The sequence below is a fragment of the Saimiri boliviensis genome, chromosome 9, assembly GCF_048565385.1.
Source record: "Saimiri boliviensis isolate mSaiBol1 chromosome 9, mSaiBol1.pri, whole genome shotgun sequence".
Taxonomy (NCBI): Eukaryota; Metazoa; Chordata; class Mammalia; order Primates; family Cebidae; genus Saimiri; species Saimiri boliviensis.
This window is the reverse complement of record NC_133457.1, coordinates 90458527-90473835: the sequence shown is the minus strand read 5'-3', so window position 1 is coordinate 90473835 and position 15309 is coordinate 90458527. Positions and strand designations below refer to the sequence as shown.

General features: G+C 39.3%; 1 protein-coding gene across 8 annotated transcripts in view; it reads left to right on the top strand.

Moving 5' to 3' along the window:
- MCM8 (minichromosome maintenance 8 homologous recombination repair factor) overlaps positions 1–14907 on the top strand; it is a 44267-nt gene extending 29360 nt beyond the window's left edge. For 6 of the 8 annotated variants that reach the window (XM_074406264.1, XM_074406267.1, XM_039479607.2 and 3 more), the window contains 6 exons: positions 1523–1718; positions 3637–3856; positions 5505–5714; positions 6938–7014; positions 13673–13862; positions 14452–14907. In XM_074406264.1, coding sequence (XP_074262365.1) covers positions 1523–1718; positions 3637–3856; positions 5505–5714; positions 6938–7014; positions 13673–13862; positions 14452–14544 — 986 coding nt within the window. In that variant the 3' untranslated portion in view covers positions 14545–14907. Of the gene's footprint in view, positions 1–1522; positions 1719–3636; positions 3857–5398; positions 5715–6937; positions 7015–13672; positions 13863–14451 lie in introns of those variants that run through there. The other 2 variants (XM_074406270.1, XM_074406269.1) reach the window with 2 other exon arrangements.
- Positions 14908–15309: the final 402 nt, after the last annotated feature.

The window sequence follows — 15309 nt, the reverse complement described above, 5'->3', positions numbered from 1 at the left end:
TCCACATTGAACAGCGGGAATAATGCACTGGGATCCCCTGGCATGAATATGGGACACATTCCCAACAGAGGGGTGTGAACCCTCTCAGAAAAGACATCAGCAAGAAAGGTGGCACACAGTTCAACAAAGCTCCCCTTACCTCCCCCTCCCAAATCATTAGGTTACCAAAAAGTACAAACTGTAGCTCAAAAGGAAAAAATGGGTCAAAATTACAAAAGAGTATTGACAGGAATTCATGTATACCATGTTGGAAAAAATAGGTTTGCACAGAGCAGCCATTATTATACATGAGCAAGGTAAAGAGACAGTATGGCAGCTATGAAGAAATATTCTTACATACACTTAATATGCCCAATAAAAGACCTCACTCTAGACAAAATGATAATCTAAGGAACAAATGAAAACTTCCCATGAGTGTTTCATGTTTGATAAGAACATGAATTTAATGAAAGCTCAAAACAAGAGGAGATGATAAGGATATGAGAGACAAATTGACAACTAACAATGTTATTAAACTAATATATAAAACTGACACAGCTGAATGAAAAATTATAAATACAGGAAAGCCTTGAGATAAAGTGAATGGAAAAGAACAAAGCTTAGTACAATTAGAGGGGAAGTAACAGAGATAGAGAACAAAGGAAATTCAACATAATTGGTTCCATGAAGTAGGAAACCCAAACATGAAACCAGAAGTGGATTCAAGGATAGAAGAAAATGTGTTGAAATAAACTAAACGCATTGTATGTACCAGGAATGTCATGTCTGTTGCACAAGTTATTGGGGGCTCTAACATTACCTTGTAATATTTGTCTTTCCTGCTCCCCATACCAGTTAGGTTAGCAGCTGGGTTTCAAAAAGACTAAGCAGTTTTTTTTCACATACTCCTCTGTGCTAGCAAGGCTTAACTAGGGTATAGAGTAGATATGGAGGGGTTTAACTACAGCAAAGCCCTTCAGAGGTAACCCCCGGCTACTAACCTAACTAGTATGGGGAGCAGGGAAGACAAATACTACAAGGTAATGTTAGAGAGTCTCCAATAACTTATGCAATAGACAGGACATTCCTGGTACATACAGTGCCTCTAGTTAGTGGTGGTGCATTGTATATGTTTAAAGAGGTTACGTGATTTCCCTATATGTGTATACAAGTGTATAGTCAGTACATGGTATAGGTTTTGAAATATACTTCTTAAATGTGTGTGTATAAAATCTCACCTGTTTAAATTTAAGTCCTTAAGCATTTTGAGGGTTACTCTTATCTCTTCATTTTCGTAATCCTCACAGCATAGTGCCTTGCCTATGAAAAATGCTAAAGGAATAAGTATTACACAAAACTTAGTTAAATAAGACAAGTGTGTTACTTGCTGCGAAACAAACAGTAATTCTCCATTGTATGACATTTTATAATGTTAACTGCTGAAACAAATGGAAATAATTATTGTGAAACATTTTCTATCCTATAAAATTTGGAACTCAACCACAGAAAAAAATTTGTCTGCATTATTCTACTTTGATTGTAGGTATTTGTGGAATAGATGAATTTGATAAGATGGGGAATCAACATCAAGCCTTGTTGGAAGCCATGGAGCAGCAAAGTATTAGTCTTGCTAAGGCTGGGGTGGTTTGTAGCCTTCCTGCAAGAACTTCCATTATTGCGGCTGCAAATCCAGTAGGAGGACACTACAATAAAGCCAAAACAGTTTCTGAGAATTTAAAGTAAGTCTGTTCAAATATACCTTTAAGATTGAATCACTCTAATCAGTAAGAAAAAGAAATAAATAGCTCTCAGAACTACATGGGAAATATATGGCTAGTTCACAGAAGTTACATGTGTCCAATAAATGCACAAAAAATGTGCTTAAACACTCCAAAGTAAAACAGTGAAGTACCATTGATATTCACCAGATTGGCAGACATTTTAAATACTAACGTTATTTGCAAAGTAGTGTGGAAATGGTTTCTCACTGACTGGGTGTGGTGGCCCACGCCTGTAATCCCAGCACTTTGGGAAGCCAAGGCAAGTAGATCACCTGAGGTCAGGAGTTTGAGACCAGCCTGGCCAACATGGCAAAACCCCATCTCTAGTAAACATATAAAAATTAGCTGGGCCTGATGGCAGCTGCCTGTAATCCCAGCTACTTGGGAGGCTGAGGTAGGAGAATTGCTTAAACCTGGGAGATGGTGCCGGGCGCAGTGGCTCGAGCCTGTAATCCCAGCACTTTGGGAGGCCGAGGTGGGTGGATCACGAGGTCAAGAGATCAAGACCATCCTGGTCAACATGGTGAAACCCCGTCTCTACTAAAAAAAAAAAAAAATTAGCTGAGCATGGTGGCACGTGCCTGTAATCCTAGCTACTCAGGAGGCTGAGGCAGGAGAATTGCCTGAACCCTGGAGGCGAAGGTTGCGGTGAGCCGAGATCGCGCCATTGCACTCCAGCCTGGGTAAAAAGAGCGAAACTCCGTCTCAAAAAAAAAAAAAAAAACCTGGGAGATGGTGATTTCAGTGAGGAAAGATTGTGCCACCACACTCTGGCTTGGGTGACAGAGTGAGACTCCATCTCAAAAAACAAAAAAAATTGTTTCTCAGATACACAATTTAGTATTTTGAAGGATACCTTGGTGTGTTAATCATGATTGTAAATGCACATTCTGTTTGTTACAGCTCCTCTACTTTTAGGACTACTGTTCAAAGAGATAGGCACATAGGTGTACAATGATAGGTTTAGGTTTATAGCATGGGTATTGTAGCATTATCGCTGCCAAAAGTTGGAAACACCTTAAAACTAGGTAACACTGTACAGTGGAAAGTAGTGATTATGAGAACAAAAGTAGCTTTGTATGTACTAATATGGGAACATGGCTGTGCTTTACTGTTAAATGAGAAGAGCACATTAACTTAAATATGTGGTATGGTCCCGCTTTTTTTATTTGTATTTATATGTATGCTTTCTCTTCTAATTCATTCTGTATAGGTTGGACAAAATGTTTGGAAAAGGAAAAATGTATGTAAGTGATAGAAAAGTGAGAGACAAAAGAGTGCCTCCTGAAAAATTAGAGACTTTAGTGAGGGTGGAGCTAATTTTTTATTTTTAATAATGTATCAAAATAGAAGTAGTCTTTGATACATAGTGAAATACACAATTTATACTTGGAAATTTAGGGTATTTCTCTACCACCACCACAAAAAGTCAACTTACTAGTAGTTGTTCTCTAGTAAAATGACAAAGTGCTATATTAGAAAAATCAGAAAGATCTACTAAACAAAAATCCAGGGGTCTTGGATTCTGTTTTTAATGGTATCATGAACAAACTACTGAACTAGCTAACCTCTGATATGTCATGTAGCAGTATTGCCAATTAGTGATAATAGGACATGAAGAAGAAGTCAGTGGGTTTGGTGGTGTGAGAAAGGGCCATGTCCTCAACCTACCCAGGTTAGGTACATGTAATTCTTGTGCCCATGGTGCAGTGGGTGAATATATCAAATCCAAAAAGCTATTTGCTTATTTCTTTAACTTAAATCTTGTTTTTTCAAGTTCTACATGGAACTTGAGTAGTAAACAAGTGAGTAAACAGTTTTCTAGTTTTTCTTTTTTATTCCAATCATTGTTTCTTCTTTCTTTCATGCTTTGTAGAATGGGGAGTGCACTCCTATCCAGATTTGATTTGGTCTTTATCCTGTTAGATACTCCAAATGAGCATCATGATCACTTACTCTCTGAACATGTGATTGCAATAAGAGCTGGAAAGCAGAGAACCGTTAGCAGTGCCACAGTAGCTCGTATGAGTAGTCAAGATTCAAATACTTCTGTACTTGAAGTAGTTTCTGAGAAACCATTATCAGAAAGACTAAAGGTATAAACATTTCTTCTCCTTAATCATTCAGTTTGGTTCTGTTTGAATGTCAGAGTATAGAGTACTTATTGTAGAGCCATAGGATATAAACTTTTTTTTTTTTTTTTTTTTTTTTTTTTTTGAGACGGAGTTTTGCTCTTGTTACCCAGGCTGGAGTGCAATGGCGCGATCTCGGCTCACCGCAACCTCCGCCTCCTGGGTTCAGGCAATTCTCCTGCCTCAGCCTCCTGAGTAGCTGGGATTATAGGCACGTGCCACCATGCCCAGCTAATTTTTTTTTGCATTTTTAGTAGAGACGGGGTTTCACTATGTTTACTGGGATGGTCTCGATCTCTTGACCTTGTGATCCACCCGCCTCGGCCTCCCAAAGTACTGTGATTACAGGCTTGAGCCACCGTGCCCGGCCTAGGATATAAACTTTTTTACCATAACTTTTTAATGTTTCAATACTAGAGTTTCAAACTTCATTTGAAATAATCTAAGTCGGCCGGGCGCGGTGGCTCACGCCTGTAATCCCAGCACTTTGGGATGCCATGGCAGGAGGATCACGAGGTCAGAAAATCCAGACCATCCTGGCCAACATGGTGAAACCCCGTCTCTACTAAAAATACAAAAATTAGCTGGGTGGGGTGGGGCACACCTGTAGTTCTAGCTACTTGGGAGGCTAAGGCAGGAGAACTGCTTGAACCTGGGAGGCGGAGGTTGCAGTGAGCAGAGATCATGCCACTGTACTCCAGCCTGGCAACAGAGCAAGATTCCTTCTCAAAAAAAAAAAAAAAAAAACTAAGTCAGCTAGGAAGAGAGCTACAGATACAGTGTTTGGTCGATTTGGAGATTCTTTTGGAATTACATATTTATCTAAACAAGTTATTTTATTTTTGAGACAGAGTCCCACTTTATCACCAAGGCTGGAGTGCAGTGGCACGATCTTGGCTCATTGCAACCTCCACCTCCCAGGTTCAGGCGATTCTCCTGCCTCAGTCTCCCAAGTAGGTGGGACTATAGGCACGTGCCACCATGCCTTGCTGATTTTTCTATTTTTAATAGAGAACGGGGGTTTGCTGTGTTGGCCAGGCTGGTCTCAAACTCCTAACCTCAGGTGATGTGTCCCTTGGCCTCCCAAAGTGATGGGATTATAGGTGCGAGCCACTGCACCTGGCCTAAACAAGTTATTTTAGCAGACAGATTTTATTTGCTAATTATCTGTGTTATCTTGGTCCTTTTTTTTTTTTTTTGAGACGGAGTTTCGCTCTTGTTACCCAGGCTGGAGTGCAATGGCGCCATCTCGGCTCACCGCAACCTCCGCCTCCTGGGTTCAGGCAATTCTCCTGCCTCAGCCTCCTGAGTAGCTGGGATTACAGGCACGAGCCACCATGCCCAGCTAATTTTTTGTATTTTTAGTAGAGATGGGGTTTCACCATGTTGACCAGGATGGTCTCGATCTCTCGACCTCGTGATCCACCCGCCCCGGCCTCCCAAAGTGCTGGGATTACAGGCTTGAGCCACCGCGCCCGGCCTTTGGTCCTTTTAATCATACTTCAGGTGGTTCCTGGAGAAATAATAGATCCCATTCCCCACCAGCTATTGAGAAAGTACATTGGCTTTGCTACTTATCTGTGTTATCTTGGTTCTTTTAATCATGCTTCAGGTGGTTCCTGGAGAAATAATAGATCCCATTCCCCACCAGCTATTGAGAAAGTACATTGGCTATGCTCGACAGTATGTCTACCCCAGACTATCCACAGAAGCTGCTCAAGTCCTTCAGGATTTTTACCTTGAGCTCAGGAAACAGAGCCAGCGGTTAAATAGCTCACCAATCACTACCAGGCAGCTGGAATCTTTGATTCGTCTAACAGAGGTTTGTTTCTTTTTATGGTCATGCTTTTTTGAATGACCATAAAAATGGTCATTCCATGGAATGGTACTCCATGACTTCTCTTTTGAACTATCGTCTGCATAATTGACTCAGTTTTTCTTTCTATTGAGAGACGTTAGAAATGGATGGATAAAAGTTTTTTTAAAAAGATTTTTGTCATGCCTGTAACCTATCAGTGCATAACTACTTCTAGTCACAGAATCAGTTACTTAGCATGCAACTTTTCTTTTTCTTTGAATGACACTTAGGAGCCCCTGGAATGTCTGAAAAGTGGTTAGGTTAACTAGGATTCCTGAGATCCCCAGTTGAATATATGGGAACATAGAATGTGTTGGGTATCTTGAGTATTTTATTTTATTACATGACAGGTCCACAAGGATAGTGCCTGTGTTTTTAACAGCAATAATATCTGCTTACAGTTGTGAAATATTAAGAGAACTCTGGCAGTTAAAATTAACTAGCTCAGAGTTTGGGCTTTTTGCTCCTAAAATCTGATTAGCTCCTCTTTGTTATTTTACCATATTGGTTAGGCATGATTCCCTGAAAGTAAAAGGCAAGGGAAAACCAAGTATATTTCATCAAGTCTCTTGAAATGAACACTCATTTGATATGTTAATAAGTAAAAAGATATGTTAATAAGTAAAAAGATATGTTAATAAGTAAAAAGATATGTTAATAAGTAAACATGAGTTTTATCCTAAGTGAGTTACAATTTTCATATTCAAGATTTTAGAGTTTTTGTTTTTTTTTTTTTTTTTTTTTGACCGAAATCAGGGTCTCCTTCTGTCACCCAGGCTGGAGTGCAGTGGCATGACCAAGGCTCATTGCAGCCTCTCCTCCCAGGCTCAAGCAATCTTCCCACCTCAGCCTCCCACATATCCAGGACTGCAAGCATACACCACCGCACCCAGCTAATTTATATATTTTTTTTGTAGAGATAGAGCCTCCCTTTGTTGCCCAGGCTGGTCTCAAGCTCCTGGGCTCAAGTGATTCTCCGGCCTCGGCCTCCCAAAGTGCTGGGATTATAGGCCTGAGCCACCACCACTGGCCTAGATAATTTTTTTCATATTTTGACTTCTGATATTATAACCTTCCTCACCTAAATGTCAGTTTTTGTGTAAAATGAGTAAATGAAATAAAGCTTAGACATACTATGGTAAATATATATATCCTTTGTCATCTGAAAATGGTGTTTTATTTCAAAGGCACGAGCAAGGTTGGAATTGAGAGAGGAAGCAACCAAAGAAGATGCTGAGGATATAGTTGAAATTATGAAATATAGGTAAGATAGAAATTTCAAATTGTTTTGAATGAAATACCAGTTATCAAATTAGGTAATAGGCCAATGCTAATTTTATTTAGCCATTGGGTCACTTATTTTCCTCTGAACAGAGTATTGTTTCTTTAAAATATCTCTCACTGTGTAAAATAATCTTTACATTAAAAATTTTTTTGAATGAGTAATTCATTTACATAGTGCTAAAATCAGTTGCAAAACCTACTGGAGAAGGGCTGGCTCCTATGCTGTTTACCACCTACTCACCCCCTTCACCCAGACACCCATTACTTTTCCATAGATAGTCTAGTATTTACACTCTTCTGTACCAGTGTTGAATTTTAACAATATATCCGCCGGGCGAGGTGGTGCAGCCTGTAATCCCGGCACTTTGGGAGGCCGAGGCGGGTGGATCACGAGATCAAGAGATCAAGACCATCCTGGTCAACATGGTGAAACCCCGTCTCTACTAAAAACACAAAAAATTTGCCGCGCATGGTGGCACGTGCCTGTAATCCCAGCTACTCAGGAGGCTGAGGCAGGAGAATTGCCTGAACCCAGGAGGCGGAGGTTGCGGTGAGCCGAGATCGTGCCATTGCACTCCAGCCTGGGTAACGAGCGAAACTCCATCTCAAAAACAAAAACAAAAAAACCAATATATCCAGAGATCTTTTTTTTGGAAATGGAGTCTAGCTCTGTCACCCAGGCTGGAGTGCGGTGGCGCGATCTTGGCTCACTGCAACCTCCGCCTCCCAGGTTCAAGCGATTTTCCTGTCTCAGCCTCCTGAGTAGCTGAGATTACAGGCGCCCATCACCACGCCCAGATAATTTTTGTATTTTTAGTAGAGACGGGGTTTCACTGTGTTGGCCAGGCTGATCTCGAACTCTTGACCTCAAGTGATCCACTGGCCTCGGCCTCCCAACGTCCTGTGATTATAAGTGTGAGCCACCGCGCCCAGCCTCAAGAGTCTTTTCTTACTAGAGATTCTTTCTTTCTTTTTTTTTTTTTTTTACAGCTGCAGAGTATTCTGTTGTGCAGATACATTATATAGTATATTTAGTCAGTACCCTTATTGACAAATGAACATTTTCCATTCTTGTGCTTTTAAATAATGCAACAATAAGTAATGTTCTATGTAAGATACTTCATATATGGGTAAGTTGTACACCTACATGATAAATTTTCAGAAGTGGTATTTCTGGGTCCAACAGTAAATACTGTAGGTTTTTGATAAATATTGCTAAATTGTATCCTTTGCATTTTACATCATTTAGTAGATAATGATTCCTAGAAGACAGAAAAGAAAAATTAATTGCAGTTCTTTCTGCTAGCCAGTGGCAATTCTTAGTTTTTTGTGTGACTACGTATCTGTATAATTTTTTTCCCCTTTGTAGACAAAGAGTAACTGTAACATTCTATACTTTGCTTTTTTTCATTTAAAGTGCATTTTTAATATGCTCTCATAGAACTGAAAAAATATATATCTATTAGGAATCTACTTTTCCAAGACCAAAAAACATATTAAAGGTGAAATTATCTTATTTTGTTAAGTAATTTCTAATTCTTCCAAGGTAGAGGGATTCTTTTTTTCCTAGTAGCTGCTGATTCTGGGGCTTGCGTGGTGTCAGAACCAGGTGGTTTGCCCAGCTAGTCCCCTCTGGCTGTGAATAAAAGTGGTGCAGCACAGCTGGAAGAGCAAGGGCTTTGTAGTCCAACCTAGAGCTGCCATGGCAAGTTACACACTGCTTCTCAGTTTCCTCTGGTGTAAAACACGACATGAAGGAATGTGCGCTGAGGTGTCATGTAGAGATCTCTATAAAGTGACAGATAGGGTTTTGATACATTAGAAGACACTCAATAAACACTATATACTATCAAGTCTTTTTTTTTTTGAGACAGAGTCAGGCTCTGTCACCCAGGCTGGAATACAGTGGTACTCTCTTGGCTCACTGCAACCTCTGCCTCCTGGGTTCAAGTGATTCTCCTGCCTCAGCCTCCCAAGTAGCTGAGACTACAGGTGTGTGCCACCATACCTGGCTAATTTTTGTATCTTTAGTAGAGATGGGGTTTCACTATGTAGGCCAGGCTGATCTCAAACTACTGGCCCTAAGTGATCTTCCTTCCTTGGCCTCCCAAAGTGCTGGGCTTACAGGCGTGAGCCACCACCCCTGGTCCAATAGTGCAAGTTTTGTTGATAATATTCAGATGAGGCTGAGCAGATCTCCTTTTCTCTGAGTCATAAATCGAAGGCTTCAAAAACTGGCAGACCTCACCCTAAATAAGAAGTTTCCAAAATTACCCTTTTCAAAGAATTTTTATGGTCTAGTCCTCAATGCTGTCCATCTAAATTGTCCACCATGTCTTAGCTGCAGATCCTTTTTTCCTTGTCTTTTCTTAATAAGGAGAGACTTTACCTAGTTGTCTCTTTGTCCCCAGGCTGGTACTTGCCCATCCTGGAGGCTGCTTTATTCTCTCTGCTGCCTCTAGAAATATGCATATTGGTAGAAGGGCACCCATGCCACCTCCTGAAGGTGCAATAATCTGTAGCTTGTTTCCTGCCCTTATAGGGAATCCATGGAAGAAGAGGAATCTTTCTCCTTAATTCAGTCTCAGAGTTTGTAAGTTTCTACTGGCTGTCTTTGAAAGCTTTAAAGATTCTAGAATTGACAGCTCTTAATTTTTTATTGCTGGCACCAAACTGCACAACACCTCAGCGCACATTCCTTCGTGGCGTATTTTACACCAGAGGAAACTGAGAAGCAGTGTGTAACTTGCCATGGCAGCTCCAGGTTGGACTCCAAAGCCCTTGCTCTTCCAGCTGTGCTGCACCACTTTTATTCACAGCCAGAGGGGACTAGCTGGGCAAACCACCTGGTTCTGACACCATGCAAGCCCCAGAATCAGCAGCTGCTAGAAAAAAAGAATCCCTCTACCTTGGAAGAATTAGGAATTACTTAACAAAATAAGAAAAATTAATAACGATAACACCCAACCCTTTCAGCTAATTCCTAACAACTTACCTTCTCTATCTAAATATCCTGTTGGTATGACATTACACAGCGCTTTTTTTTTTTTTTTTTTTTTTTTTTTTGGGAGGCAGAGTCTTGCTCTGTCTTCCAGGCTGGAGAGTACAGTGGTGCCATCTCTGCTCACTGCAACCTTCACCCCCTGGGTTCAAGCAATTCTCCTGCCTCAGCCTTCCAAGTAGCTGGGATTACAGGCATGAGCCACCGTGCCTGGCATCACGCAGAGCTTGACCCATCAGTTTTCTTTCTATGTGATTCAGTACAAGGGTTTGAGTGAGCTTGTAGCTGAAAATTTTGCCAACCTGGCTTTGGTCCCTCTCCAATTGATCTCATTATGTTAGAGACCCTCCAGTTGCCATTTATAAGCAACCAGATAGTCTAGGAATTTACTAGACTGTCTCATACAATGTGCTGCTATGGGCTTGGTGTGCTAGCATATGAAGTAAAAGAATGGCCACAAAATCTTGTTGTCTACCTGACTTCTTGTGGGTGTGGCTTTCTGGGAGACCAGACTAGAGACTGACCAGCAGAGAGATTTTTTCCAATTAGGAAAGTAGGTCACAACCCCACCAAAATTTAAGAATTTTTTTTGTTGTTGTTTTAGCTTTTTTCCCCATAACAAAAACAATAGGCAGTTTTTGTTAAGAACTGCCAAAAATAGGCAGTTCTTATTTAATGATGATAAGTTGTCCATTGACTTAAACATAGAATGTGTGCATCTTGCTTTCTCTGCATCCTGCACTTGAACTCTCTACCTTTGGGAGTGTGGCTAAGACTCCCACTCCTGGCTTCCTTTTCCTTTTAATGACCTCTGGCCCTCTGGGTCTTCTGGTGGCTGGCTCTCCTGAATGTCACATTTCTACTTTGTAGACTGTTCATCTGTCAAGCAAGGGGTACACTACCTTTCTCCTTTTTTCTCTTAACCTGTAGCATTCTTTTGAGGCTTTACCATTGCCCAGTTTCTACAAGCCGAGACCTCAGGTGTTACCTCAACTGTCTAGTGTTTCCCCACAATAAATTCACTGGTCTGTGGACACAGTAGCTTAGTTCTTCTGTTTGAGCATCATGCTTAAGCAAAGTAAATTAGGCTATAATTACTTTTTCAATAAAAACGCTATATTGCCAATTTATGGTTGGCTTATACTTAGTATAAGATTTTTCTGCATGGCTGAATACTCCTGTTGGACAGTGTTCGCATATGCTTTCCTGTCCAAGAGGAATGCTTAGGTCTTGTCTCATGGAACTCTGTACTGCTTCTCAGAGTTGCTTTGCTGGTAAATTTGAGCAAGTTTTAGATAAGTTTACATCTGGGCCCCTGAAAAAAAAAAGAGGTCTTATTAAGTGAAACAGTACCCATATGAGATTACCAGATTGTTTCCCTGAATTGTCTCAGTATGTTTACTGGTGTTCATAAAAATTTTCAGGAAAAAGAAAATAGTTTGATTGGAATTACCTGACACTATGTCCATGGCAGAGATCAGGATCCGGTGAAACACAATGAAATTAGATTATGAATTATCTGTTTGTTATGCTTAACATGCATTCTGTCCTTAGTGTATGAGAGTAGGGACCTTACCTGACTCATTTACCAGTATATTCCCAGGGCCTAGAATCATGCCTGCCATAAAGTAGGCCTTTGGTAAATGTCCTGCATTGATGGTAAAGTTGACCTTAGTAATCATTATCCATTCATTCATTAAATCTTCCATTTCAGAGTTTTCATTTCTTCACCTTCATTGAATCTTTGCCCTTAATGTGGTTTTAAACCCTTAAGATTACATTTTAACTGGGAAGCCGACACCTGAATAAGAAAGTTCTTAAACCATGACATAGCTTGTCTGAGTCTAAGCAAAGCACTTAGCTATATTTTAAAAACTAAATGTTTATATTTAGTAAACAGTTCACATAAGCTTTCTCCTAAAATTGAAAATATACGAGGTAGCAGAATAGAAGAGAGAGCCACCTTCAAAGGTGAGAGATCATTGTGAGTTTTTTTTCTATTTCAGGAAACTAGCTCAAATATTTTACATAGCCTTTTAAAATCTGAAGCAGTGTAGCACAGATTCAAACCTGAAATATGCCACTTACTAGTTGCGTAACTTCTGGCAAGTCACTTTAATGTTAGCCTTGTTTGGTGCAAAAGTAATTGGGCTTTTCCCATAAGAAAAAAATTTAAAAATCACTATTACTTTTGCACCAACCTAATAAGAATGTTTTTTCATTCTTGAAATGGGAATAAGAATAGTTCCTAAGTCACAGGATTGCTCGGAGAACTAAGTGGAATAGCCTATGGTAAATATAATTAAGATAAATGTTACCCATTATTATTAACCTGAAGCTTTTTAAAAGTTGAGATGGAGTTTTGCTCTTGTTGCCCAGGCTGGAGTGCAATGGCATGATCTTGGCTCACCGTAACCTCCGCCTCCTGAGTTCAGGCAATTCTCCTGCCTCAGCCTCCTGAGTAGCTGGGATTACAGGCACGCACCACCATGCCCAGCTAATTTTTTGTATTTTTAGTAGAGACAGGGTTTCACCATGTTGACCAGGATGGTCTCGATCTCTTGACCTCGTGATCCACCCGCCTCGGCCTCCCAAAGTGCTGGGATTACAGGCTTGAGCCACCGCGCCCGGCCTGGTATTTTTAACAACTTTCTCATGAGAAGCAAGTATATGGGAGGTTCATCATAAAAGAGATTATGCTGTATTTCAGAGAAAAACACTTATCCATCTTATTGTTTTATCATTTTTTAATAGTCTTATTTGAATGACTCATTCTTATTGTATAATGTAGGCTCTTAACTATTCAAGGAATAAAAGGAAGGTTTATTGTTTATAACCCATTTAAAGCCATCTCTGCATGCTTCTTAAGGGGAGGAAGTAATCCTGTTTTGTTCACCACTATAAGCCTATTGCTCAGCAGGTGACCAGTATGTATTTGATTAATTAATTCCTGATTAATTAACAGTTTTGCCAGTTATCCTGGCTGTGAAATACAGCTATCCCATTGTTCAAGCAGGGAATCAGCAACAGGGTTGGATTAAACAGGTTGGTTAATTGTGTTTCTAACTGGTGTTTCCAGATTTCTAACTAAAATTCACTATCAAGTACGTATTTCTTTCCTTGGTGATACTGTGAAAATAAGAAAAAAGAAGAAATCTGGCAGTAATAGGTGTATCCTTTAATATCTAACCATTATTATGCAACTCAGCATAACCTTTCTAGTTCATCCCTAGGATATTTTAAATACCTTTTATTTGTCAGATGCTGCACCAGGAGATTGGGCACATTTTTATTCAGTAAAGTCTAAATTTATTATATTTAGAATTTCTTTTCTTCATGAATCAAAAAGAATGTCCCAGGTATTTATATTGTAGTTTATCAATTTTGTGTTTTTATGCATTTCTCTCTTGAAATTTAGAAGTTTCTTAAAAGTGGTAACCGTCCAAAATATTTTTATCCCCTATCAATCCATGTCATAGTGAATTTCAAAGTGACCACTCATAAACACAGGTTGAAATGTTTGCTAAATGAGCCTTGTAGCCACTTCCAAATTTTTCTTCTATAACCTGAAAGCCCAGAACAGTAGTTTCCATGGCAGTGCCACGTTGGGTAATTTTTTTCTTCCTTTCCTTTTAAGCATGCTAGGAACTTACTCTGATGAATTTGGGAACCTAGATTTTGAGCGATCCCAGCATGGTTCTGGAATGAGCAACAGGTCAAGAGCAAAAAGATTTATTTCTGCTCTCAGTAACATTGCTGAAAGAACTTATAATAATATATTTCAATTTCATCAACTTCGGCAGATTGCCAAAGAGCTAAACATTCAGGTATGTTAAACTAGTTAATCTCTTTTATAAGAATTTCAGGAGGTCCTTATTAATATACTAGAACAGAAACAGTTTTTACTTATTTAAAATTCCTACCTGCTTCTTCTCAGTCTTTCCAGCATCTTGATGGTCAGAGGGAAACATTGTAGTAAGACAGAGTCTCTGTGTTTTTCTGACAGTCTCTTGTGGATAAGTCATTTTAACACTTTTAACATCAGTTCCCTCATCTGTTAAATGGACATAATTATACCTGCTTTTTCTACTTTAAAGTTCTCATGAAAATCAGTGTTATAGCACTTCAAACATGTGCTATTACACATTATGGAAAATTGCCTGCTTAATTTCAAAAGTCTGATACTTGTTTTTCAGCTAATCTAAAATGTAAAATATTCTCGGCCTAATGGAATTTTTGTTTTTTATTTAGGCATTATAGAATCCAGAGCTCAAATGTAGGCAGTTTGCTCTGTAAGAAGTAAAAATATTGCCCAAGAAACTTTACAGTTATATATTATTGTTTGAGAGATTTATTTTAAAAGTAGTATTTTGACATGTTACTTAATGAGATAAACCTTTTGATTTTTTCTTCCAGGTTGCTGATTTTGAAAACTTTATTGGATCACTAAATGACCAGGGTTACCTCTTGAAAAAAGGCCCAAAAGTTTACCAGCTTCAAACCATGTAAAAGGACTTCACCAAGTTAGGGCCTCCTGTGTTTATTAGCAGATTAAAGTCATCTCAATGAAGATATATGCATGCGCACACACACACACACACACACACACACATACACACACAAACACACACACACTCTCAAATACTGTTCTCTGAAAAATGATGTCCCAAAAGTATTATAATAGGAAAAAAGCATTAAATATAGTAAACTAATTTAGGAAGTAATAAAATCTCCAGATGCAGTAGCTTACACTATAATCACAGTGACCCAGGAGGCTGAGGTGAGAGGATTGCTCGAGGCCAGGGTTCGAGACCAACCTTGGGCAACATAGCAAGACCCTATTTCTTAAAAAAAAAAAAAAAAAAAATTAAACTTAGCTGGCTGTGGTGGCACATGCCTGTAGTCTCAGCTGCTTGTGAGGCTGAGACAGGAGGATTATTTGAGTCTAGGAGTTTGAGGTTACAGTGAGCTGTGATCACACCACTGCACTCCAGCCTGGGCAGTAGAGTAACTCTTGACTCAAAAGAATAAAAAAAATTGCAATGATAGTCATGTGTTAATTGTTAAATAAATTCTCCAAAAGGCTAAAAGTAAATTACTTATAAATTATTTATAGTTACGGTTTTGACCTGCCTTTTTGTATGTATGAATATTTCATAGTTTTGTATATCAAATGTAGGCATTCAGGCAAATGCATAAACCAGTGAACATATTACATATTCTGTGTTCCAATAAAACTTTATAAAGGACACTAAAATTTGAATTTCATAAAAT